This window comes from Canis lupus, chromosome 1, assembly GCF_048164855.1.
Source record: "Canis lupus baileyi chromosome 1, mCanLup2.hap1, whole genome shotgun sequence".
Classification (NCBI taxonomy): domain Eukaryota; kingdom Metazoa; phylum Chordata; class Mammalia; order Carnivora; family Canidae; genus Canis; species Canis lupus.
In genome coordinates, this window is record NC_132838.1 from 104,322,668 (window position 1) to 104,348,578 (window position 25,911).

Consider the following 25,911-nt stretch of genomic DNA (forward strand, 5'->3'; position numbering starts at 1 on the left):
ATGACAGAAGTGAGGCCAAAGGTCAAGGAGGAAGGTAGACCATATATTGTGGTTTGGATAGCTCTCTTTGAGTAGAAATAAGTTTGAAAAGCATAGTTGTATTTCTCTTGCTGTCAGAGGGACATGCCCTGTCCAACACTTACCATGTTCTTACATCCTCTGAGGATTCTCCTTCATCTCTAGTGATCTTCCTTTATATTCACAGCATGGACAACATGCTCTACTTGGATGCTGAACGTCTCCATGATCTGAATGCTTTTCCATTGCTTTTGGAGGCCTGGGGAAATCTGTGTTAAGCCTTTCTAAGATCTGCTTTGCCTCAGGTCAGATGTGTGTGAGGGGAGTGGTGGGAATATTGGGGTTGGGTGCAGAAATCCCAAGAACAGTAGAGACAGATATCATCTATTTTCTGCTTTATGCTTTCCAATTATATGGAGACTTTAAATATAACCGTACAAAATTGAGACCGTAATTTCTTCAGATAACAAAGCACCTCCCTATAATGAGAAAATCTGATGCTTCATTTCACTTTACAGTTTCCTTTCTTTCATCTGGCCTGAGATTAGAAATTGCAACTCAAGGCATTCCAGTTCCTCAGTTTAATGTTTCTACTTGTTCCTACATAAAGTCATGCCATAGAGGAGCTAGAACATTTAGTACTTAGAACTGATAGCATATAATAAAGTTCCACATGATGAGATGAGCACTGGGTGTTACACTTTATGTTGACAAACTGAATTTAAATAAAATTTAAGGGATGCCTGAGTGGCTCAGCAGCTCAGCGGTTTAGTGCCTGCCTTCGGCCCAGGGCGTGACCCCCGGGTCCTGGGATCGAGTCCCAGATCGGGCTCCCTGCTTGAAGCCTGCTTCTCCCTCTGCCTGTGTCTCTGCCTCTCTCTCTCTCTCTCTCTCTCTCTCTCTCTTTCTGTGTGATTATAATAAATAAAGTTAAAAAAAATCTTAAAAATAAATTAAAAAAATAAATAGAATTTAAAAAGAAATAAAGTCCCAGTTATTACCTTAATTATTAATAACTGCATCATTTTATAATTTTGTCTGGTTTAATAAGTTCCTGTGACTGTGTCATATGCTTTCACTTCCTAATTTCTTTTATATTAGATTTATTTGATTTTTGAGATGGGAAGTTCTGATATGACATAGGCCTGTGCTTTATAAGAAATTAGTTATAGGGACACCTGGGTGACTCAGCAGTTGAGCATCTGCCTTTGGCTCAGGGTGTGATCCCAGAGTCCTGAGATCAAGTCCCGCATCGGATTCCCTACAGGGGAGCTTGTTTCTCCCTCTGCCTATGTCTCTGCCTCTCTTTCTCTCTGTGTCTCTCACGAGTGAATAAATAAAATCTTTTTTTTTTTTTTAAAGATTTTATTTATTCACTCGTGAGAGACAGAGAGAGAGAGAGAGAGAGAGGCAGATATGCAGAGACACAGGTGGAGGGAGAAGTAGGCTCCGTGCAGGGAGCCTGACGTGGGATTCTATCCTGGGACTGCCGGATCATATCATGCCCTGGGATGAAGGCAGGTGCTAAACCGCTAAGCCATCCAGGGATCCCCGAATAAATAAAATCCTAAAAAAAAGATGAGTTACATAATGCATAAAAGTTCCATATTTTATTTTTATTTTAAAAAATATTTTATTTATTTATTTATGAGAGACGCACACAGAGAGAGGCAGAGACAGAGGCAGAGGGAGAAGCAGGCTCCATGCAGGGAGCCCAATGTGGGACTCGATTCCAGGTCTCCAGGATCACGCCCTGGACTGAAGGTGGTGCTAAACCGCTGGCTGAGCCTTCAGGGCTGCCCACAAGTTCTATATTTTAAAAAATGTTTTGTTCATACGTGTAATTTATTTCAGGAAAAATTAATCCTCAGACTTTTTTCTGCTTTCCTGAAAATTTATTTGAATTTAATCCTAAATATTTATTATATATAAAAGAATTATCAGTATATTTTACAATTTCTGTGTTGTTTATTTAGAAATGAAGGGCTTTTGTTTGCTTGATTCTAAGGAATGGATCACAGTTATATATTCTTTGTAAAAATAAGCGGAACATATTAATAACATAGTATATTTATTTAATGTCTTTTAAGTGCTTGTTCATAAAATTTTCCAGTAGACGTTTTTATGATTGATCATAATGAATTTCCTTCACAATTTTACTGCCACATAGACATGGTAATGATTCAAAATACTTGATTTTTATATATGCACAGTCTCAGTCTAAGATTATAATAAAATAGAATTCTTTTTAAATAATGCATACATTTTTGTTTTTTGAGAGAAAGAGAGATAGCAGAGGGAAGGGGGAGAGGGAGAGAGAGAATCTCAGACTCCATGTCCTGTGCAGAGCCCAGTGCCAGGTTCCATCCATCTCGAGAGCCTGAGATCGTGACCCGAGCTGAAATCAAGAGTCAGTCATTTAACTGACTGAGCCATCCAGCTGCCCTAATAATACATGTATTATGTAACATTTTTTGGGTTAAATTTTGTTTTATTCTGGTTTTGCAATTCCATAATAATGTACTTTCTTTTGTATGGGACTTTATGGTTTTTTTTTTTTTTTTTAAAGATTTTATTTATTCATGAGAGACTGAAAGAGAGAGGCAGAGACATAGGCAGAGCAAGAAGCAGGCTTCCTGTGGGGAGCCTGATATGGGACTCGATGCCAGGACGCCGGGATCACAACCTGAGCCAGATCAGATCATGAACTGAGCTGAAGGCACTCAACCACTGAGACACCCAGGTGCCCTGTATGGGACTTTTAACATATTAGTTAGTTGTGTTTTTGCTTTTTACCTACATGTTACATTTTTGGGGTAACCGTTTTCATCTCATTTTAAGATGATGTGGGTTCAACTCAAATATGGATCAATTGTATGTCTTTTGCCAAGAAAATTATGTACATATTTGTCTAAATATTAACCATACGTTGTTTGTGACTCCCGTATTTCCATGGTTAGTGGTTAGTGAATGTTTTATCATGTCTAGTTGAGTTGTCATAGTAATAGAATTAATTTCATTAACTATTTATTGAAGAATTTATGTTCTCTTTGCATGAGAGAAACACTTTTAGAATTGAAGGAACTTTTTTTTTTTTTAATTTTATCTATTTATTCATGAGAGACACATAGAGAGGCAGAGACACAGGCAGAGGGAGAGGCAGGCTCCATGCAGGGAGCCTGATGTGTGGGACTCCATCCTGGGATTCCAGGATCATGTCCTGAGCCAAAGGCAGACGCCTAACCACTGAGCCACCCAGGCGTCCCAGACTTAATGATTTTTATACTTTTATTTAAAAAAAAATCCTGTAGCATTATAGCACCATAGATTTCTATAATTATGTGAATGTGTATTTATTTATTTAAAAGATTTAATTTATTTGAGAGAAAGCTTGTGCTCACAGGGGGAGGGACAAAGAGAGAAGCAGACTCCCTGCTGAGCAGGGAGCCTGACAGGCTCGATTCCAGGACTCCCAAATCATGATCTTAGTTGAAGGTAGATGCTTTAACTGACTGAGCCACCCAGGTGCCCCAATGTAAATATATTTAGCAGAGAGGTTCATACTTTTGTATGATTTTGGTTACTGTTTAAAATCCTTTTATTTCCACTGGAAGGACTCCCCTTGATGTGCCTTGTAGGGCAGGTTAACTGGTAAAGTTCTAAGGGTTGTAATTTGGGAAAGCCTTCATTGCTCCATTTTTGCAAAAACAGTTTTTCAGTTTTGCCAGATAGAGTATTCTTGGTTGATATTTTTTGATCTCATCACCTGAATATATAGTCCCATGCACTACTTTTATAAGAAATTATTCTCTGCTTAGAATCCCACTAATAATCATATAGGATAAGTTGCTTTTCTCATGCTGTTTCAAATTTCTTTTTTCACCTGTGATTTTTGCTAGGTTACTTACAATGTGTCACTTTTTGTTCATGTCTTGACATTTATCCTGCTTTGAATTTACTGAGCTTGTTGAATTTGACTCTTTCCAGAAAGGTAGAAAGTACCAGCTTTTAGTTTTTCATGTAAAGTCTATGTTCCTTTCACTCTCCTCCTCTTTTGGGATCCCCTTATGTACATATTGGTCCACTCATTGGTATCCCATGAGTCCCTTAGACTCCATCCTTTTCCACATTTTTCTTTGTTCTTCTTCATAGATAATACAAAACAAGGCATCTTAAAGATGTCTGATTCTTTCTTCTGCTTGATCAAGTATGTTGCTGATTCTTCAGTTTATTTTTAAATTCAGTAATTGTACTTTTCAGCTCCCAATTTCTGTTTGGTTGTCTCATACTTGTTAGCTCTTTGGGTGTTTATTTTGATCATGTATAGTTTTCCTGATATCAGTTACTTTCCTATCTTTCCTCTTCTTCTTCTATGGGTATCTTTATAATGGTTATTTAAATTCTCTGTAGGTAATTAATGGTTCTCTATTTATTTAGGGCCAGTTTGGGGACTTAATTTTGTTTCTTTGATAGGAATGTGTTCTGTTTTTCCGTATGCTTTGTGATCTTTTATTGAAATTTGGGAATCAAACAAGAGAAACAGCTTCTGGGTCCCAGGCTTTAGGTACTTGTTTTGTACAAGAGAACACAAATAACAGCTGTGCTACTAATTCTGGGGCTTGTCAGACATGTTCTGGGGATGTGTAATGTCTGAGTTTTTATAATTTTCCACTTATAAGAGCGTTTTTTTTCTTCTTGGAGCCTGAGATTTCTCCTCTCCCTGATGTTCGCTTTTAGCTTTGCAGTTTCCCTGGTGCTTGAATAAGTACTCATATTTTCTCTGAGTGGCCACCACGGTGCATTCAGAGGGTGCTTCCATTTCCCTCAGCCCTCCATGTCAAGCATGATAAGAAGTCTGTCAGGGAGCTGCACAAAACCAGATCATTAAACACAGAGGTCACATATGTCTTTGTCTCTTGAGGAGAGGTGAGAGTTTTCTCACAATCTTGTTGTGAAACTCTAGGTAGGGTGAGTAACTATTGTGGGCAAGTGTTATAAACTCATCTTGTCTCTTCAATGTGGCTCTTCTTCATCTGTACTTGCCTGGAGGTGCTGTGTTCTTCTAACTGGCTTCTGGAGCACTGGAAAATGTAGTTTGGTCCATTTCTGTCTCCATGGAAAAGTAAAGTCTGGTTGCTTCCTCTTTCTCCCTTCTACTGATGTGCTATGATGGACATTAGTTTTGTACATTAGCATTTTAATGTATATGCATGTAAATACAGCAAGTGCAATAATCATTTGGTATCTTTCAGTTATGTCTTCTGACACCCTACCTACACTTACTGGCAAAGACAGGTAAAGAATATTTCCTTTGGGATGCCTGGGTGGCTCAGCAGTTGAGAGTCTGCCTTCGGCTCAGGGTGTGATCCTGGAGTCCCGGAATCAAGTTCCACATTGGGCTCCCTGCATGGAGCCTGCTTCTCCCTCTGCCTGTGTCTCTGCCTCTCTGTCTCTCATGAATAAATAAATTAAGAAAAAAAAAAGGAATATTCTTTCCTTAGAGTGATATGGAAGCAGTGGCCCTGAGTATTTATTCTTAATGAATGACTGGGAATTTGATAGAGGGAGAGTGAAGGGCAGGAAGGATGTTATGATGGATATAACCAAACTGGGACAATTACCCATAGTGAAATTTAATGCCAGAAGAGATTGAGGATATAAAATATCTCGAGGAAAGCCCCACTTTTTAAGACAGTGTGTTTCCTTTTGACCATATTGAGTATTAAATTCACTAAAATTATTTCATGCCTTCATTGCTGGTGTGCATGTAAAATCATTTGCTGATTATTGCTGTCTCACAGATCCGAGGGGCACTTGTACAGTAGGGAATCCACTTATACCTACTTTTCCATGGGAGATTAAGGACACTAATGTGCAACGTGTGAAGAAAATCTGAATGAAGATACTGTTTGTATTTATCAGTGTATTAACACTGATAAAGGTCACCATGGGATCCCTGGGTGGCGCAGCGGTTTGGCGCATGCCTTTGGCCCAGGGCGCGATCCTGGAGACCTGGGATCGAATCCCACATCAGGCTCCCGGTGCATGGAGCCTGCTTCTCCCTCTGCCTGTGTCTCTGCCTCTCTCTCTCTCTCTCTGTGACTATCATAAATAAATATTAAAAAAAAAAAAAAAAAAAAAGGTCACCATGAAGTATGTGTTGAGGGCATCATTCTTTTTTTTTTCTTCATTTTTTTTGTTTTGTTATTACTTTTATTTTACAAACCCTTGTGTCGAGGGCTGACTTTCAATAGATCACAGCGAGGGAGCTGCTCTGCTACGTCCGAAACCCTGACCCAGAAGCAGGTGGTCTACAAATGGTTTAGTACCTGGTTCCCCATGAATGTGTGTTGCGTGATGGATGAGGGGACGGCCCCCTTTCCGACTGTGCCCCGTTTCCTGGGACGAGGGGCTGTCCTCACTGGACCCTGCTCCCGACGCACCAGGGCATCATTCTTGCATTAAAATAAAACAGAGGAACATTCTCAATTTTCAGTAGTTTTACCTGTTGCTGTTTAAGGAGGAAATGCGCACAGTTCATTGAAGTTTGATATGTCTTCATAAATAGCAAGAGATAGAAAGAAGAGATAGAAAGAAAGAAAGATCTCTGTGCTCCAAGGGTGCTTCAGCCTCACTCCTGAGTACTGAGTTGTGCCTGATGGTGCCTTGTGTGGATAGTTGCTAGTTGAGCATTCTGTGAGAAAGACTGAAGTGGGAGCTACCCATTTCACCAGCTTGGATGATTTCACCCCCCCCCCCCCCCCGGGGATCAATGTTTTTATGTCTCATGACTTAAAAATCAGCTTTTCCCTGTATAACTATATGCATATGTGTATGTATTTATATATGTATATAAATATACATATATATTTATGTAAACAGATTATTTTTCATCATGCATACACATACGCATATATATACACATGTGTGTATATTTATGTATGTAAATAATACAGATTGTTTGTTTTCCATCATGTAGACTTGTTTTCCAGCAAGCAGTATACATTTAGAGAAATAACACTATTACTAACCATGAAAAACTCCTTCAGTGTTAAAGAGTATTCTATATGATATACTGCCATTTTGGTTGTTTGATTGGTTATCACTGCATGTTTGTTTTTCTTCACTTTAATCCTATTATTATTTAATCCTATTACAGCTCTAGGAATATTCCAGTGGAATATATTCAAGCAAAGTTTGATGGTACCAGGAATTATTTTTTTATTTTTTAAGAAAATAATTCTATATTTTATTCTGTTACTTGGAATGTTCAGTTTTCAACATTTCATAATGACATATACTGGTCACAGTTTGAAGTTACTTCATACCTTTATTTTTATTTTATTTTATTTTTTTTTTAAGATTTTATTTATTTATTCATGAGAGATACACAGAGAGAGAGAGAGAGAGAGGCAGAGACACAGGCAGAGGGAGAAGCAGGCTTCATGCAGAAAGCTGACGTGGGACTCTATCCCGGGTCTCCAGGATCACACCCTGGGCCAAAGGCAGTGCTAAACTGCTGAGCCACCCGGGCTGCCCTACTTCATACCTTTGATTTCAATCTTGCCTATATAAGTATTTTTGACACTAATCTGTTTACTTATTTCCAGTTTTTTGTAAGGATGAGTGTATCTTAAAAATAAAGCCACTTGTACAAATCATAAGTAAATAGCTGAATGGAATTTGCGACCTAATTACATTTCCAAAACCACTGAGATCAAGAAAGAGAATATTGCTGGTCCTGTAAAATTTTTCTCTAGCTCCTCAGGAACTTTCCCCAAAGCTCAGCACTCTTTTAACATGTAAAGCAATAGATTGTTGTCTTCATTTTTATGCTTTATATAAATGTATTCAGGCACTGGGATCTCTTTTGTATTTAGCTTTTTTCTTTCCCTATGTTGTTTGTGAATTACTGCGTGTTATTGTGCATCATTCATCAGAATCCAAATCCATTGTGTGAATATGAAACAATCAGTTGCCTCCTTTTACTGTTAATGGGTGTGTGGATGGATTTCCATGTAGGACTCTCATGAATGTACTGGTATATAAACTCTAGAACTTGTCTTTTAGTGGATCATGCATTATAGGTTGGGAAGGAGTTAGTGGCAATTGCAAAATCTCTCCTTTTGACAAAAATTTTCTTAGAAAAACAGCATAGATCAGCATTGTTTCATTCTAGATGGAGTTTAACTGTTCTGCTCTGGACCTTAGGTGAGAAGTTTGTTTAGTGTCTTATGAACCAGTCTTAGTCTTCAGAATAGGTTAGTTCGGTTGAAGTTGTCTCATTTCAGGAGGCGGTCCTGGAGGTGGACTCTTAAAGTTAGGCTTATATTATGCAAGCAATCAGGTAATTATTAAGAGACATTTCTGTGGAAACCAAAGAAAAACACAGGTTAATGGTTAGAGCAAATTAAAAACCCAGTGTCTGAGTGCTCCTGAATGCTGCCAGTGAGAGGATTTTTAGATGTCAGGCTTGAAGTACCCTCCAGTGGAGTGGGAGCAGGCAGAAGCAGTCTGATGAATTCTGGTGTGTCCTTCAGAGGTCTCCGGGGGTCTTTCTGAGTAGCCCATACAGCAGCAGGCATGAAGATTGTGTAAACATGGGCTATAGTAGCAATTTCTCTGAAGTTCAAATTATCTGGCTTCAGGAAAAAGGGCAGTTTTGGTTTCCAGTGATTCCAAGTCAAGACAATGAGAGAAAAATGAGAAACCTCTGGTTGTAGAGTCATAGCCAGATTTTTGAGGAGGCAAGTAGAATTCAGGATTCAGCTCTGTTTTATTCATTCATTCATTCATTCATTCATTCATTTATTTTTAAAGATTTTTATTTATTTATTCATGAAAGACACAGAGAAAGAGGCAGAGGGAGAAGCAGACTCCAAGCAGGGAGCCCGATGTGGGATTCAATCCCAGGACTCCAGGATCACGCCCTGGGCCAAAGGCAGATACTCAACCACTGAACCACCCAGGCGTCCCTCAGCTCTGTTTTATGTTTTATGTTCTGTGTTTCATTTTATAGAGATGATCAGAACTAGAATCTGACATCTACAAACATGTGCTATTAAAACATAGTTTTTCTCTCTGAAATTACCCTCATTTCTATCAAAGATGTTGAAGACTACCTCATTTGTAACAGAATTCCAGGTTAAACACATTTGGTCTAATTATTCACATAAGCACAGCAAGAATAGTGTTTGACCATGTATAGGTTCTTTTAAGTGTGCTTTGCTGGAACTTTTTCTTTTTTTCCCTAAGATTTTATTTTTAAGTGAACATTACACCTGATGTGGGGCTTGGATTCAGAATCCTGAGATCAAGAGTCACATGCCCCACCAACTGAGCCAGCCAGGTGAGGTGCCCCTGCTGCAACTTTCTACAAGGAATTTTAGACTGAACTTTAATAGTATCTTGAAGTCAGAAGACAAATCAAATATTTGCCATTAGATTTGCTTGTAATAACTTGCGATTTGGGTGAATTCCTCTCTTCCTGATGTCTTCTGAATATCCTGAGGTTCCTATACCTGCCAAGACATGACATCCTTTACTTACCTGGTAAGGCTGCTGAGCACTCTGTAAACAAGTTATGAGGCCACCATTTCCAAGGGCCTTTTATTGGTTCCATAAAGTCAACCTTAGCTTCTTTTTCTTTTCTTTTTTTTTTTTTTAAAGATGTTATTTATTTATTCATGAGAGAAACAAAGAGAGGCAGAGACACAGGCAGAGGGAGAAGCAGGCTCCATGCAGGGAGCCCGATGTGGGACTCGACCCCAGGTCTCCAGGATCACGCCCTGGGTCGAAGGCAGAGTTAAACCCGCTGAGCCACCTGGGCTGCCCAAGTCAACCTTAGTTTCTTAAGTGTGGTCCTATCTGAATGTGTACCTGCCTCTCTCAAATATGACATTCCATTCAAAGCCTCGTGAATATGACCAGTGCTTCCAAAAGTGTCTTGTTGCAAAGAGAACAGATTCCTATCGGATTTATTCCTATTCAGATTTATTGAATTCTTATACGTGTCATGAAAGAAATAATACAGTTTCTGACTTTTCGAGGGATCAGGGAGATAAAATAAATATTTCAGTTCAGAAAGGAATATTTTACCAACTTTCTGTAAATCATATATATCTTAAGAGAAAAAGTTTTCTTAAGTCCAGGAGAGCAAACATGAGAGAACCACCAGTGTTTTAGGCAAGAGTCATAAAATCCATAAGCATCTTCCTCAATTAATTCAGTCTCGTGTTAGTAATTCCCATTCAGTTGGAATGCAGTTTTCCCGTTCATCCAGGAAATTGTCAGCTTAGTTTTATGATCGCCATGATATCAGAAATCTGTGTTTATCAAAATTCCTTTTCACAAATCCCCTTGAAGATGAAACACATTATATAGGGCATCAGAACAATAAGTATAAATGACAAAGGACTAAAAAATGGATATGTTGAATGATCTGACGAGATTCATTACAATGCAGTTGACAAGGGAGATAGATTATTTCTTTGACACACATTTCAAGACAGAATGTCAAGTGATGACCTGATACCAAGACATATTAAAACATTTAGAGGGCAGCCTGGGTGGCTCAGTGGTTTAGCGCCATCTTCAGCCCAGAGTGTTATCCTGGAGACCTGGGATTGAGTCCCATGTCAGGCTCCCTGCATGGAACCTGCTTCTCCCTCTGCCTGTGTCTCTGCCTTTCTCTCTCTCTTTCTGTGTCTCTCATGAATAAATAAATAAAATCTTTAAAAAACAAACAAAAAAACTAATTTAACCCTGAGATCCCTGAAAGACATTTTCACATTTGAAAAAAATTTTCTCTGTAGATGTAGTGGTAAACTTCCAGGGTTTTTACCTGGGAAAGTCTTTTCTCCATATTAAGACCGTTTTGCCAGATAGAGTATTCTTGGTATGTATGTTTTATCTGTCAGTGCTTGAATATATTGTCCCATGCACCTCTTCCTCTGCTGAGAATCTCACTAATAATCTTACAGGAGCTTTCTCTCATGAGTTGCTTTTGTCATGCTGTTTCAAAATTCTCTTTTCACCTGTACTTTTTTTTTTAAAATTTTTTATTTATTTATGATAGTCACAGAGAGAGAGAGAGGCAGAGACATAGGCAGAGAGAGAGGCAGGCTCCATGCACCAGGAGCCCGATGTGGGATTCAATCCTGTGTCTCCAGGATCGCGCCCTGGGCCAAAGGCAGGCGCCAAACCGCTGCGCCACGCAGGGATCCCTGTACTTTTTTTTTTTAAGTTACTTATTCATGAGAGAGAGAGGCAGAGAAATAGGCAGAGGGAGAAGCAGGCTCCATGCAGGGAGCCTGATGTGGGACTCGATCCCCGGACTCCAGGATCAGAAGGCAGACGCTCAACCTCTGAGCCACTTAGGCGTCCCTACCTGTACTTTTCGATAGGTTAGTTATGATTTGTCACTGTGTTCATGTCTTCACATTTATCCTGCTTAGAATTCATGTGGTTACTTGAATTTGTTTCTTTCCATAAATGTGGGAAGTCTAAGCCATTAGTTCTTATGTACGTTTTCTGCCCATTTCACTCTTATTTTTATGGGAACCCCTTAATATATAAATTGCTTCATTGTTAGTGTCCCATAAGTCCATTAGGCTCTGTCCTCCATATTTTCTTCATTCTCATGAATGGATAATTTAAAACAAGGGGCTATTAAGATGTTTGATTCTTTGTTCTGCTTGATGAAGTCTGTTTCTGACCCCGTAGTGTATTTTTAAATTCAGTTATTAACTCTTCAGCTCCCAATTTCTGTTTAGTTTTTTTATACCCTCTATCTGTTTGGATTTTTATTTTGGTCACGCATAGTTTTCCAGATACCATTTATCTACCTCTTTGCTTTCTTCATGAGCACTGTAATGATCGTTACTTTGAAATCTTTGTCAGGTAATACTCTCTATTAATTTGGGACTCCTGGGTGGCTCAGCAGTTTGCCTGCCTTGGGCCCAGGGCGTGATCCTGGAGACCCGGGGTCGAGTCCCACGTTGGGCTCCCTGCATGGAGCCTGCTTCTCTCTCTCTCTGCCTCTCTCTCTGCCTGTGTCTCTGCCTCTCTCTGTGTGTCTCTCATGAATTAAAATCTTAAAAAAAAAATATTCTCTATTAATTTAGGGCGAGTCTTGAGTTTCATTTTGTTCCTATGATTGGAACACATTTTTCTATTTGTATGCCTGTGATCTTTTGCTGAGATTTAGGGATTAAATAAAAAAAACCTCAGTCTTTATAGACTTGCTTTGTACTGGAGAGCAGAAATAACAGTCAACTGTATTAGTGTGCATAATCCTGGGGCCTGTCAGACATATTCTGGGGATGTGTAATGTCTGCATTTTTGTAATATCCTAGTTAGAAAACGCCCTGTTTCTTCTTTAGAGCCCATGATACGTTACTCTCCCTGATGTTTATCTGCAGCTATATAGTCTCTCCAGTGCTTGAATAAGCACTCAGCTTTTTTTCTGAGCAGCCACCACAATGCATCCATCTCACTTCCGTGGAATCCTATGGTATCTGTCTTTTTGTGAGTCATTTACTTCACTTAATGTTTTCATGGTTTACTCAAGTTGTATCATGTCACAAAATCTGTTTCTTACTCAAACTTGAAAAATACTCCATGGTATATTTATGCTACACTTTTCTTTATCTTTTTTTTTTTTTTTTAAAGATTTTATTATTTATTTATTCCTGAGAGACAGGACACTGGCAGAGGGAGAAGCAGGCTCCTCACAGGAAGTCTGATGTGGGACTCGATCCTGGGACTCCAGGATCACACCCTGAGCCAAAGGCAGATGCCCAACCGCCGAGCCACCCAGGTGTCCATTTGTTTATTTTTTTAAAAAAGACTATTTATTTGCTTGATGGGAGCAGCGTGAGTAGGGGGAGAAGGAGAGAGAGAGGGAGAAGCCGATTCCCTACTGAGCAGGGAGCCTGATGTTGAGTAGATCCCAGGACCTGGCATCATGACCTGAGCCGAAGGCAGACACTTGACCGAATGAGCCATTAATTAAGGGGCCCTTAGAAAGGTTTTTAAAATGTAGATTCTTTAGGCTTTTCTATATATAATAGCATGTGTTTTATGAACAGAAATAACTACTTTTTCTTTTCCAATTTGGATGCCTTTTATTGATTTTTGTCATCTAATTGTTCTAAGTAGAACATCAAGTAGTATGTTGAATGGAAGTGTTGAATTTACTTCATTCTTTTGCACCTGATCAGAGAAGAAAAGCTTTCAGTCTCACTAGATTATTCTCTTACCTTTAGGATTTTCATTTATGGCTTTTACCTCATTGAGGTGGTTACCTTCTCTTCCTACTTTGTTGAGTCTTTATCGTGGAACAGTGTTGAATATGGTCAGATTCTTTTTCCACGTTAATTCAAATGATCATGTTATTTTTAATCTTTATTCTGCTATTGGGAGTAGTCTTATGTATTGTTTTCAATATGTTGAAACTCGTGAATTTGAGGAAGTATTCCCATTTGTTCATGCTTTAGAATGTTAAAATGTGCTTTTGCCATCTGTTTGCTGTATTTTATTTTTTATTAAAGACTTTATTTATTGGGACACCTGGGTGGCTCAGTGGTTGAGCAACTGCCTTTGGCTCAGGATGTGATCGTAGAATCCTGGGATCGAGTCCCACATCGGGATCGAGTCCACATTGGGCTTTTTGCATGGAGCCTGCTTCTCCTCCCCTCTGCCTATGTTTCTGCCTCTCTCTCTCTCTCTCTCTCTCTCTGTCCCTCATGAATAAATAAGTAAAATCTTTAAAAAAAAATAAAGACTTTATTTACTTATTTATTTATTTAGAGAACAACCAATAGGAGAGACAGAAGGGGAGGGAAAGAATCCCAAGCGGACTTCTGTTGAGCACTAAACCCAAAGGGGCTGGATCTCAAGACCCTGAGATTATGACTTGAGTAGAAACCAAGAGTCTGATGCGTTAACAACTGAGCCACCCAGGCACCCCTCAGATTGCTGTATTTTATCATGGACTTTTGCATGAATATTCATCTTGGGTAGTTGTATTCTTTACATGTAGTGTCTTTGGCTTTGATACCGGAGTAAGGCTAGTGTCCTAGAAAGTGATCTGATGAATTCTCTTTTCTTCATTCCTTGGTAGTGTTTAAAATTGATGTAAGTTTTCATTGAATAGTTCCTTGAATTACCCAAAAATTTAACTGGGTTAGGCAATTTCTTTCAGTTTTTTGGTTGCCTTTTTTTTTTTTAAATCTATTTCGTAATTGTAGGCCTGTTTTGAAGCATCTTTTATTTCTGTGGCAACCATTTTATGTGGCTTTAGTTGAGTGTTACTTTTACTTGATGTAGTTAAAAAGTGTGTCGCTTTTCTTGATCTTTTCAAAAAACGAGCTCTTCCTTTTGTTTTTCTTTTTTTTTCTTTTTTTTTTTTCTATATCCTGTTTTCTAAGAAATATTTATTTAGAGAGTAAGAGCAAGGGGGAGGGATAGAGGGGAAGGGAGAGAGAGAGAACCCTAAGCAGACTCCACACTGAGCACAGAGCCTTTTGTGGAGCTCAAGTCCTGTGACCTGGCCTGAGCCAAAATCAAGAGTTGAACATCCAACTGACTGAGCCACTCAGGTGCCCCTTGCTATTATATTCTATTTTGATGATTATGTTGCGTGTTAAAATTTCCTTCCCTCTGCTAATTTTTGGACTATTCCTGTTTCTTTTTCTGATTCTTTGGTGTATAAGAAGGTGATTTGTGCTACAGCATGAAAATGCTAGAAAATTCTATGTTTTTATATACAATGTGTGAAAGGTGATTTTTTTTTTTTTGTTTGTTTGTTTGTTTGTTTGTGTCTAGACTCTTGTATCATTGAACTTGAAAGACACTCGAGCATTTCCTGTAGGGATAGTCTAGTGGTGATAAAATTATACCAAATAGTTCTCTGGGAAACTTTTTACTTGTCTTTCAATTTGAGAGTATTCCTGGTTGATAATATTTCTTTTTTTTTTTTTTAATTTTTTTAATTTATGATAGTCACAGAGAGAGAGAGAGAGAGAGAGAGAGAGAGAGGCAGAGACACAGGCAGAGGGAGAAGCAGGCTCCATGCACCGGGAGCCTGATGTGGGATTCGATCCCGGGTCTCCAGGATCGCGCCCTGGGCCAAAGGCAGGCGCCAAACCGCTGCGCCACCCAGGGATCCCGATAATATTTCTTCATTCATGATTATTAATAGATTCTGTACTTTTTTTTTTTTTATACAGGGTTGTTGCTGAAAATCCAGCGATAATGCTGTAGAATCTCTTGTACACTCTGGGTTGCATACTCTTGTTCCTTTTAAATTTCTCTTTTTGTTTGTGATACTTGATTGTTGATTATATTGTATATCTACGTAGATGTCTTTCAGTTTATTTTATTTGGAACTCCTTGTGCTTCTTGATTTTTGTAGGCGTGTTTCTTTCCTCAAGCCATTAATTCTTCATATAAGCTCTCTGCCCCCTTTTCTTTGTTTTTACCTCATTGGGGCCCTTTGATGTGTATATTGGTCTCTTTGATATCCCCATTTTTATTTTGTGCTCCCTCTAACTTGATAATTTTAATGAATTATCTTCAAGTTTTTTCTTTATTTTGCTCGATCAAGTTATTATTAATCCTCTAATGAATTTTCAAATGCAATTATTGCACTATTCAGCTCTCATTTTTTGTTTGTTCCTTGATTATAGTTTCTGTCTCACTGATATTTTGATTTTGTTCTAATGTAGTTTCAGTATTTTGTTTAATTCATCTATTTACTTTTTTAGCTATTTGATTATTATTAAGATAGTTATTTTAATTGTGTATCACGTAATATAGATGTCTATTACATACAACCAATTTCTGCAGATGTATTTTGTTTCTTTCAACATGCCTTTTTTCCTCTTTGTATGGTTTTTGATATTTTGTTGAGATTTGAGAATTTATTTATTTGAGATTTGGGAATTTAAACAACTTAGGTCTCCTAGTCTTTATGGACTTGCTTTTTTCAGGAGAAGAACACCCATAACAGTTATCTGAGACAGTAAATTTGCGACTTGTCAAACCCATTTGGTCAGGTATATTCTCCGTATGTGTAACTTACTAGTAACAAAAATTTCTTTATTTCTTTGATTTTTAAGATTTTATTTATTTATTCATGAGAGACACACACAGAGAGAGGGAGAGACATAGGCAGAGGGAGAACCAGGCTCCATGCAGGGAGCCTGATGTGGAGCTCAGTCCTGTGACTCCAGGATCACGCCCTGGGCCGAAGGCAGGTGCTAAGCCGCTGAGCCACCCAGGGATGCTCAGATTTCTCTATTTCTTGAGAGCCCATGATATATTGTTCTCCCTGATGTCCATCTTCCTTAGTACAGTTTCTCTAGTGCTACCATGGTATTCACCTTTTTTTTAAACTCATGACAGCAAATGGTATATTGATGGTATATGCTATTCTGTCTTAACCTCTGTGCCATGCAAAATAAGTTTATGTACTCACATGAAAAGTCAAAACTTTGAACACAGACACTTCAACATGTTAAATGTGATTCATGTCTTCTTTTCCTAAAAATACAAATAAGCAAATAAAAGAATGTGTCTGTGACATGAGTGTGAAAGCTGGGGGCTTCACCGACTTGGAACCACTACTCAGAGTAGTCACTATCTCCACTGCACAAAAGAGAGAGCCTTCATTTTCTAATGTAAATACAAGCAAAGAGAAATTCAGAAGAATGGAGTTTCTAGTTTGAATGATGGATTTTGCACATCTTTCAGTAAATCCATCCAATCTTTATGAATGACTAAGAGATATATTCACATTATGCAAGAGGTATCCGGAAGAGAACATCAAGCCAAGTGAAAGAAGTTAACATCGCTGTAATAATAAGCAAATTGATACCAGTGCTTGAGGCACACTGAAGGACACATTATAACTACTGTGTTCTTGTTGCTGCCCAAAAGTAAATCAGAGTATGAATCTAATTAAAAGGGGCACCTGGATGGCATGATCTCGTGGGTCTTGGGCTGGAGCCCAAAGTCGGGCTCGGTGCTCAGCAATGCTGATATTCAGGGATTCTCTTCTCCATAGAATTCACTCAGGAGGAGTGGAGATGCCTGAACCACACACAGTGGGAATTGTACAGAGATGTGATGATACAGAACTGTAGAAACCTCTTCTTGGGTGATAATAACTCCTTCCAGATTTCCAAACCACACTCAGGGATTTGTTCCTTCTTGAAGACCATCTCATTGAAGATTCTTTGCACGACTGGAATGCAGGTCCAGGCAATAAGGGAAATAAGTAGTGTTTTGTAGGTGTAGAGAAAAATTTTCATGATGTTTCCTTCCAGCTTTAGCTTCTCCTTCCTTAGGGTAGTATCACCAATTCTGTAGATTAGTGATAATTCTACATAGTCAGTGGCATAAAATGGTACTGCCTACATCCTAAACTCAAATTTTTACTCCTTATTATTGTATCGGTAGTACTTGGAAGTGGAGGTCATAATGTGAATTTTTAAAAATATTTTATTTATTCATGAGAGACACGGAGAGAGGCAGAGACATAGGCAGAGAGAGGAGAAGCAGACTTCATGCAGGGAGCCAGATGTGGGACTTGATCCTGGGACTTCAGGATCATGACCTGAGCTGAAGACACATGCTTAACCACTGAGCCACCCATGTGTCCCGATAATGTGAATGTTTGAAACTCTTCCTGCGTGTTCTTTTTTTTTTTTTAAGATTTTATTTATTCATTCATGAGAGGCAGAGGCACAGGCAGAGGGAGGAGAAGCAGGCTCAAGGCAGGGAGCCCGAAGTGGGAATCGATCCCGGGACCCCAGGATCACGCCCTGGGCCAAAGGCAGGCGCTAAACGGCTGAGCCACCCAGGGATCCATCCCTTCCTGCGTGTTCTTTTGTTTTTTGTTTTTTTTTTTCCCCCCTTCCTGCGTGTTCTAAAGGGGCTATTGGTCAGTAGCATTTGGAGCATCGTTTTCTAGACTTCTATAATGTCCTCTCTTCTTTACTGAGCACAATAGTGGATTGAAAGTTAGACTCTCCAGCAATATTCCTATTCCTTTTTTTGGTTAAACAGATCTCGTTGTATCGAAGCCAAACCTGGTCATCTTTTTGGAGCCAGAGAAGGAGCTCTGGGATATGAGGAGAAAGAAGAAAGTAACCATCCACCCAGGTAGGTGAGACTGAATGAAGCAGATGACAAGGGTGGTCCAAATGTGAAGCAGGAAGATTGACCTTAAAATATGTTTTAGGTAGCTTTTCTCGAATGGGAATTAGTTTGAAAAGCCTAGTTTTATTTCTCTCCTTCTCACAGAGGGACATGTTCTATCCAACATTATCAAGCTCTTACATTGTCTAAAGATTCTCCTTCAGCTCCAGTGATGGTTCATCACTTCCACTGGAGGGCCAGGAGACTACCCCAGGAGTAGGGAGGGTCTCTATAATCCGAGAGCTTCTCCATTGCTTTGAGGGCCCTGGGAAATCTTTATATTTCTGAGGAACTCTATGCTAAACCCTTTCTAAGTTCTGTTTTGCCTCGTGTGAGAAATGTGTCATGATAGTGGTGGGACATACTGGGGTTTGGTGCAGAAATCCAGGAACACTGGACACAGACATCCATGTTTTCTGGTTTATGCTTTCCAATGTTTTGAAGGCTTTAATCTTAATTGAACAAAATTGAGACTCAGTAATCTCATCAGATAATAAAGCATCTCCCTAAAATGAGAAAATATAATGCTTTATTTCCCTTCATATTTCTTTGTATTGACTAATATTAGAAAGTTCCACTCTGTTGCATTTCTCAGTGGTGAAGTAATGTATCTATTTGTATTCTAGAATTCCTACATAACTTATAAATTAATTCCATAAGGGAGCTAGAACATTTAGAACTTAGAACTTGCAGCCTTAATAGTCTCCATTGTTTTCTTATCTCTTAATATTGTATCATTTCATATTTTTGTATGATATGAAGTTCTTGTGATTTTGTCATGTGTGTTTTTACTTTCTTATTAGTTATATATCAGATTCATCTCTGATTTCTTTTCTTATGAATAGTTGTGATATGACTGCCAGTAAGAAGTAAGGTAGATAATTAGTAAAATTTCCATATTTTAAAAAAGGTTCTGCTTGTAAGTTTAATTTTACTTCAGAAAAATTAATCATTAGGCTTTTCTTCTACTTTACCAAGAATGTATCTGAATTTAATTCCAAATGCTTATTTTTTACAAAGTAATTGCTGGCATATTTTACAATTTTGATGTTTCTTTATTTCAAAACGAAAGATATTTCTATGGGTGCTTGGTTCTTTTTAATTAATTTATTTATGAGAGACAGAGGGAATGTGTGTGCACATGCATGCCAGCAATTACAAGGTGAGGGGCAGAGGGAGAGGGAGAGAAACCTAAACAGACTGTCTGAGGGGCTCAATCCCATAACCCCAAGATTGTAACCTGAGGTGAAATCAAGAGTTGGACGTTAACCTACTGAGTCACCCAGCACCCCAGGCTGCTTGTTTCTAAAGAATGGATTATAGCCTTGCATTCTATGTAAGAAGAGGGACATGTTAATAATACGTTTTTTAATGTCTTTTAAGTGCTTATTCATAAAGTTTTCTATTCGAGCTATTCATGCTTGATTTTAATGAATATTCTTTACAATCTTACTGTCAGTGAAGGCATGCCAATAATTCAAAATATTTGTTTTTCATGAGTACATAGTCACAATTTAAAATTATAAACTTTTATAGAAGGTTTCTGTTCAAAAATCCATCTGTTTTTATGTAGAATTCTTTGGGTTAAATTTGGTCTTATTCTGCTTTTGCAATTCCATAATAATGTGCTACCTTTTGTATGGGATCCTCCGCAACGTTATTTAGTTGTGGTATTGTTGTTACCTGTGTATTTTATTTTAGAATGACAATTTTCAACTCCGTAGATTTCAAGACAATGTAAGTTTAACTCAAATATGAATCAGCTTTGCCCTCTTACAAATAGATTATATATGTATTTGTACCACTCATACATACTTAATTATATGACTCATCTTGTGTATATTTTTTTATTGGTTAGTGTTCAGTGAGTGTTGTATCATGTCTAGGTGAGTTGTTATAATAATAGAATTAATTTCATCTGTTGGTGAATTTATATTCCCTTTGCATGAGAAACATTTTTGTGAATTGAACATAATTTTTAAACATTTTATACTTCCGTAACATGTTGAGGCGTTATATTATATTCTTAATTGTGGTGTTATACCTATGATATGCTTTGATATCATTCTCATTAACATTTGTGTCTTCTGTACTTATTTTCATAATAGTTATATTAAATAGTTATATTATTTTAAAAGTAAAATAAACCATTTTAAACTTCTGTTCTCAGTTGTATACAAGACTCTTGTATTTATCATCTCTACCCCTGCACCCACTTTCTGTTACAGATACCACAAATTCTGTCTTTTATGTTATGTATTTTATTACTGAAGTTTATGGTTTGTATGCTTTTATTTTTAAAAATTCTATAGGAGAAATAAAAGTGACATGTGCACCTTAATTACAACACTACAAGTTTCTATAATTTGATTGATTAATATTTATATTTAGCTGAGAGCTTTATGTTGTCATGTGGTTTCGGGTACTGTTGGCATCCTTTTATTTCACCTAAAAAGGTTTCCTTTAATGTTTCTCATAGGACAGGTGTACTGGTAAACTTAGAAGCATTTTTCCTTGGGAAAGTCTTATTTCTACATACATGGAAAATGGTTTTGCCAAGTAAAGTATTCTTGGCGGCTATTTTTTGATCCTTTAGTACTTGGATATATTATCTCATGCACCTCTTCCTATCATGTCTGCTGAGAATCCCACTACTAATGGGAAATCTTTCCTAACAAGATGCGTTGGTTTTGTCATGTTCTCTCAAAATTCTTTTTTCACCTGAGATTTTTGATAAGTTCATTTTGATGTGTCCCTGTGTTTATGTCCTGAGATTTGTCCTACTTTGAATTTATTGAGCTTGTTGATTTAGTTTTTTCTTTCCACATATATGGGCAGTACAAGCCTTTTCTACTTAATGTAAACTCTGCCCCTTTCATTCTCCTTAATGTACATACTGGTCTACTTATTGGTGTCCCATGAGTCCCTGAGACTCTGGCATGTTTTTCTTTGCCTTAAGTAGAGAATTTAAAATAAGATGTCTTTAAGATATCTGATTCTTTCTTCTGCTTCAAGTCTGTGACTGACCCCTTGGTTTATTTGTAAAATGAGTAATTGTAGTCTTTAGCTCGTAATTTCTGGCTTATTGTTGTTAAACTTTGTTTGGATTTTTGTTTTGGTCATGTGTAGTTTTCCCGGTATCATTTAATTAACTGTTTTCTTTCTCCATGAGTGTCTTTATGATGGGTATATGAATTCCTTGTCAGGCAATTAATAGTTCTTTCTTAATTTAAGGTGAGTTTTGGAGATTTATGTCATTCCTCTGTTTGGAGCATGTTTTCCTGGTTCTTTTCTTTTTTTAAGATTTTATTTATTTATTTGAGAGTGACAGCAAGCATGAACAAGGTGGAGGGGGGATGGGCAGAGGGAGAGGGAGAAGTAGACTCCCCTCTGAGCAGGGAGCTGATGTGGGGCTTGATCCCAGGACTTTGGCATCATGACCTGAGCCGAAGGCAGATGCTAACCACCTGAGCCACCCAGGCGCCCCTTTCCTGGTTCTTTGTATGCCTTATTATATTTTGTTGATATTGGGGAATTTTATTTTTTATTTTTATTTTAATTAAATAATTAATATTTTTTAAGGTTTTATTTATTTATTCATGAGAAAGAGAGACAGAGAGAGGCAAAGACATAGGCAGAGGGAGAAGCAGGCTCCATGCAGGGAGCCCAACGTGGGACCTGACTCTGGGTCTCCAGGATCACTCCCTGGGCTGAAGGTGGCGCTAAACCGCTGAGCCACCAGGCTGCCCTATTTTTTAATTAATTAATTAATTAATTAATTAATTAATTAAAACCCTTTTCTTTTTAAAGGTTTTATTTATTTATCATGAGAGACACAGAAAGAGAAAGGCAGACACAGGCAGAGGGAGAAGCAGGCTCCACGCAGGGAGCCTGATGTGGGACTCCATCCTGGGACCCCAGGATCATGCTCTGAGCCGAAGGCAGAGGCTTAACCACTGAGCCACCCAGGCATCCCTATTTTTATTTTTTTAATAAAGATTTTATTTGTTTATTCATGAGAGACACAGAGAGAAGCAGAGATTGGAGAAGCAGGCTCTATGCAAGGAGCCTGATATATGGGCCTCGATCCCAGGACTCCAGGATCATGCCCTGAGCCAAAGGCAGATATTCAACCACTGACCCACCCAGGCATCCCAATATTGGGGAATTTTAAAAAAGCAATCTCTGGACCCAGGATTATGGAATTGCTTTGTACAGATGAACACAAATAGTAGCAATTCTGGAGTCTGTCACATGCATTCAGGGGCATTCGTCATGTCTGAAAATTGTAATTTCCTGGTTTTATATGTGTAGTTACCTTTATGGAGTCCGTGATCCTTTCCTCTCTCTGTCTTCAGCTCATTGTCTGCATTGATTGAACAAATACTCACCTTTGGTATGAGCAGCCATCACAATGTATCCAGAGGGTGCTGTCGTTCCCTCTGCCTACATGTCATGCATGACAGAAACAAGTCCCTCAGGCAGCCAAGAAGCCAGATCACTGAACATATCAGTCACTCATTTCTTTCTCTCCTGAGGAGAGGTAAGAGTTTTCTCACAGTGTGCCGTGGAGAGTCAGGAAGGGTGAGCTGCTGTTGTGGGCAAGTGTCACAAACTTTCCTCATCTCTTTGATGTGGCTTTTCATTTGTACCTGCCTGCAGGTGCTATGTTCTCCTAACTGGCTTATGGAGCACTGTAAAAGGTAATTTAGTCCATTTTTGTCTCCATGGAGGAGCAAGTCCTGGTGGTTCTCCATTCATCTGATGTGCTATGATGGATATTAATTCTGTACATTAGTATTCTAACATGTATGCATGTTATAGTGTAGTAAGTGTGACAATTTATTTTGGGATGGTTTTTTTTTTATATATATATATAATTTATTTTGTATCCTTTAGTCTTTTCATAACACCGAAGGCCTATTGGGAAAGACAGGGAAAGGAGTTGAATTTGTAGAATGATGGAATGATGTGGAAGCCATGGGAATAAGTATTTATACTTAAGAATGACTGAGAAGGTGACTGGAAAAAATAAAATAAAATAAAAAGAGAAGGTGACTGGGCTTAGTGAAGGAGAGAAAGGACATGATGGGTATAAGCAAACTGGGACAATTCCCATAATGAAATCCTTACTGCCACAAGAGATCAAGGACATAAAACATTCAGGGGGAAAACCTCACCTTAAGTCAGTTATATTTGCAGACAGTATCTTTCAACCCAGGGATGATAATCCATTTTTTAAACATACATATTTTTTTGAAGAGTATTTGGAAATTCTGGAAAGCCACCTAGTCCATGCTGAAAGCAAGCTTTCAAACCATTTCAAATAATAAGATTGGTTTAATCACTCCCTGACACATTTCTGAACGTTAGACATTTAAAAATGAAAATAAAATGTCTAAATGTAATTGATTTGAGAAGTGCTTTTCAGAGGGTTCATTATACTTCTACCAATACATAATCTCTCCTTGTTCCAAAGTCTCTAATTTTGATAAAAACCATTGGGTCTTTTTTTTTTTTTTTTAAGATTTTTATTTATTTTTCATGAGAGACAGAAAGAGAGAGAGGCAGAGACACAGGCAGAGAGAGAGAGAGAGAGGCAGAGACACAGGCAGAGGGAGAAGAAGGCTCCGTGCAGGGAGCCCAACGCAGAACTTGATCCTGGGTCTCCAGGATCACACCCTGGGCCGGAGGCGGCGTAAACCGCTGAGCCACCCGGGCTGCCCAAAAAACCATTGAGTCTTTATCCAAATATCACTGTGCAGTACTTAATATACATAATTCTTAATTTGGAGCAACTTTCATATGTTTTGATCTTACAAAGATCTTAGTGAAGGCTCTATCTTCCATAATTATAGAGGGGTATATAACGGAGACAGAACATACCAATACAATGAATCTGGGAAAAACGTCAATCAAGGGTTAAATCCTATTAAACATCAGGGATCCTAGTTTTCACAGTACTGGTATTATAGTTGTAAATGTGTCTTTTGTGAAAGCTGAAATCTTAGTGTACATCATTGATTGTATCCTTACTAAACTGAAGGCTTAGAAATATAGTAAGGGTGGCAAACTGTTTACTCTTAAAAGCTCATTCAACAACAGACATTTCATAATGGGAAGAAATCTTACAAATGTAAACAGTGTGCCAAGCCTTTACTACCATTCAAAACTTATCAATGAAAGGTAATATGTAAAAAAAAAAAAAAAAAAAAAAAAAAGAAAGGTAATATGTAGTGGGGACAGTGCTGACAAATGTTAAAAAATGTTGCAATGTCTTTAAGCATAACTACACAGTTTCTGAACATCATAGAGTGCATACTATGTGAAACTCTACAAATGTAAAGAATGTGGCAAGGAATTTAATGCATAACCAGAAGTATTCAATGTGAGATGATATATACTGGGGGATGTTTTACAAATGTTAAGAATGATGGCAAAGTCTTTACCTGGAGCAGATCCTTACTCAAAAAAAGTCTTTTATAAAAAATAAAAACATTAAAGATATAAACAATTCACAAAGTATGCAATAGAAAGGAAATATAAATAAATCAGAGCACTCACAGCAGAAAGCAATAAGGCAGTACCATGTTTTAGACTGATTCTAAATCGCAGTATTTATTACAGAGAAATATCAAAAGTTAAAACATTTAGATCAGTTACATTTTAGCATTGGACTATAGAGTCAGGAGGGGTACCAACCCCCTCTGGAAGGGGAAATCTGTGTGTAACTCTTTTTTTTTTTTTTAAGATTTTATTTAGGGGGAGTCCTGGGTGGCTCAGCAGTTGAGTATCCACCTTTGGCTCAGGGCATGATCCTGGAGAGTCCCAGAATCGAGTCCCACATCAGGCTCCCTGCATGGAGCCTGTTTCTCCCTCTGCCTGGGTCTCTGCCTCTCTCTCTCTGTCTCTCATGAATAAATAAATAAAATCTTAAAAAAAAAAAAGATTTTATTTAGGGGCACCTGGATGGCTCAATCAGTTAAGCATCTCCATTCAGCTCAGGTCATAATCCCAGAGTCCTGGGATCCAGCCCTGCCTTGGACTCCCTGCTCAGCAGGAAGACTACTTTTTCCTCTCTCTGCCCCTCCCCTGCTCCTTCTCTGTCTCACTCACTGTCTCTCAAATGAATAAATAAAATCTTTTTAAAAATTAAAGAGCCATTCCGGTGCCCCTGCAGCGGTACTTAAGTTTTGAGTTCCCAAAACTTAAAACCATACCTCCATAGAAATAGCGTATTGTTGACCAGAAACCTCACCTATAACATTAACAGTTAATCATCCCCTTTTTGTGTTGTCTGTATCCTATACAGTATTTTTATAATAAAGATTAAGAAAAGAAAATATTAAGGAAATCATTACAAAGAGAAAACATGTTTATTACACCACACTATATTCATAAAAAAGAAAAAGTGTTTGTATATTGACCTACACTGTTCAAACCCATGATATCATGCTAAACTATGTATTTGTTAATATGCCTGAAAGGATCAAGGGGGAATGGATGTTTGGAGAGGGATAATTAGTTTCAGTGTGTCTTTTTCTCTTTGATGATATTTGAGATGTTTTGCATGGCAAATATTATTAATTTTACTCTGAAATCATCTCATGCTAAGCTTTTATTGCTTGTGTGCATGCAAAATGATTTGATTCTTGCTATCTCACCAACATGAGGGTGCTTCTGTGA

At 38.1% G+C, this 25,911-nt stretch overlaps 1 protein-coding gene and 1 long non-coding RNA gene across 3 annotated transcripts in view; both read left to right on the forward strand.

The window, feature by feature from the left end:
- LOC140600401 (uncharacterized) overlaps nucleotides 1-25,911 on the forward strand; it is an 87,698-nt gene that overhangs the window by 39,018 nt on the left and 22,769 nt on the right. The gene's annotated exons all lie outside the window — the stretch shown is intronic.
- LOC140600334 (uncharacterized) overlaps nucleotides 1-25,911 on the forward strand; it is a 51,303-nt gene that overhangs the window by 9,707 nt on the left and 15,685 nt on the right. Inside the window, exon 2 of one of the 2 annotated variants that reach the window (XM_072768542.1) lies at nucleotides 18,094-18,189. The exons of the other annotated variant lie outside the window; for it this stretch is intronic. Within the exon in view, the coding sequence (XP_072624643.1) occupies nucleotides 18,156-18,189 (34 nt within the window). The 5' untranslated portion in view covers nucleotides 18,094-18,155. The remainder of the gene's footprint in view (nucleotides 1-18,093; nucleotides 18,190-25,911) is intronic. 2 annotated transcript variants of the gene reach the window in all.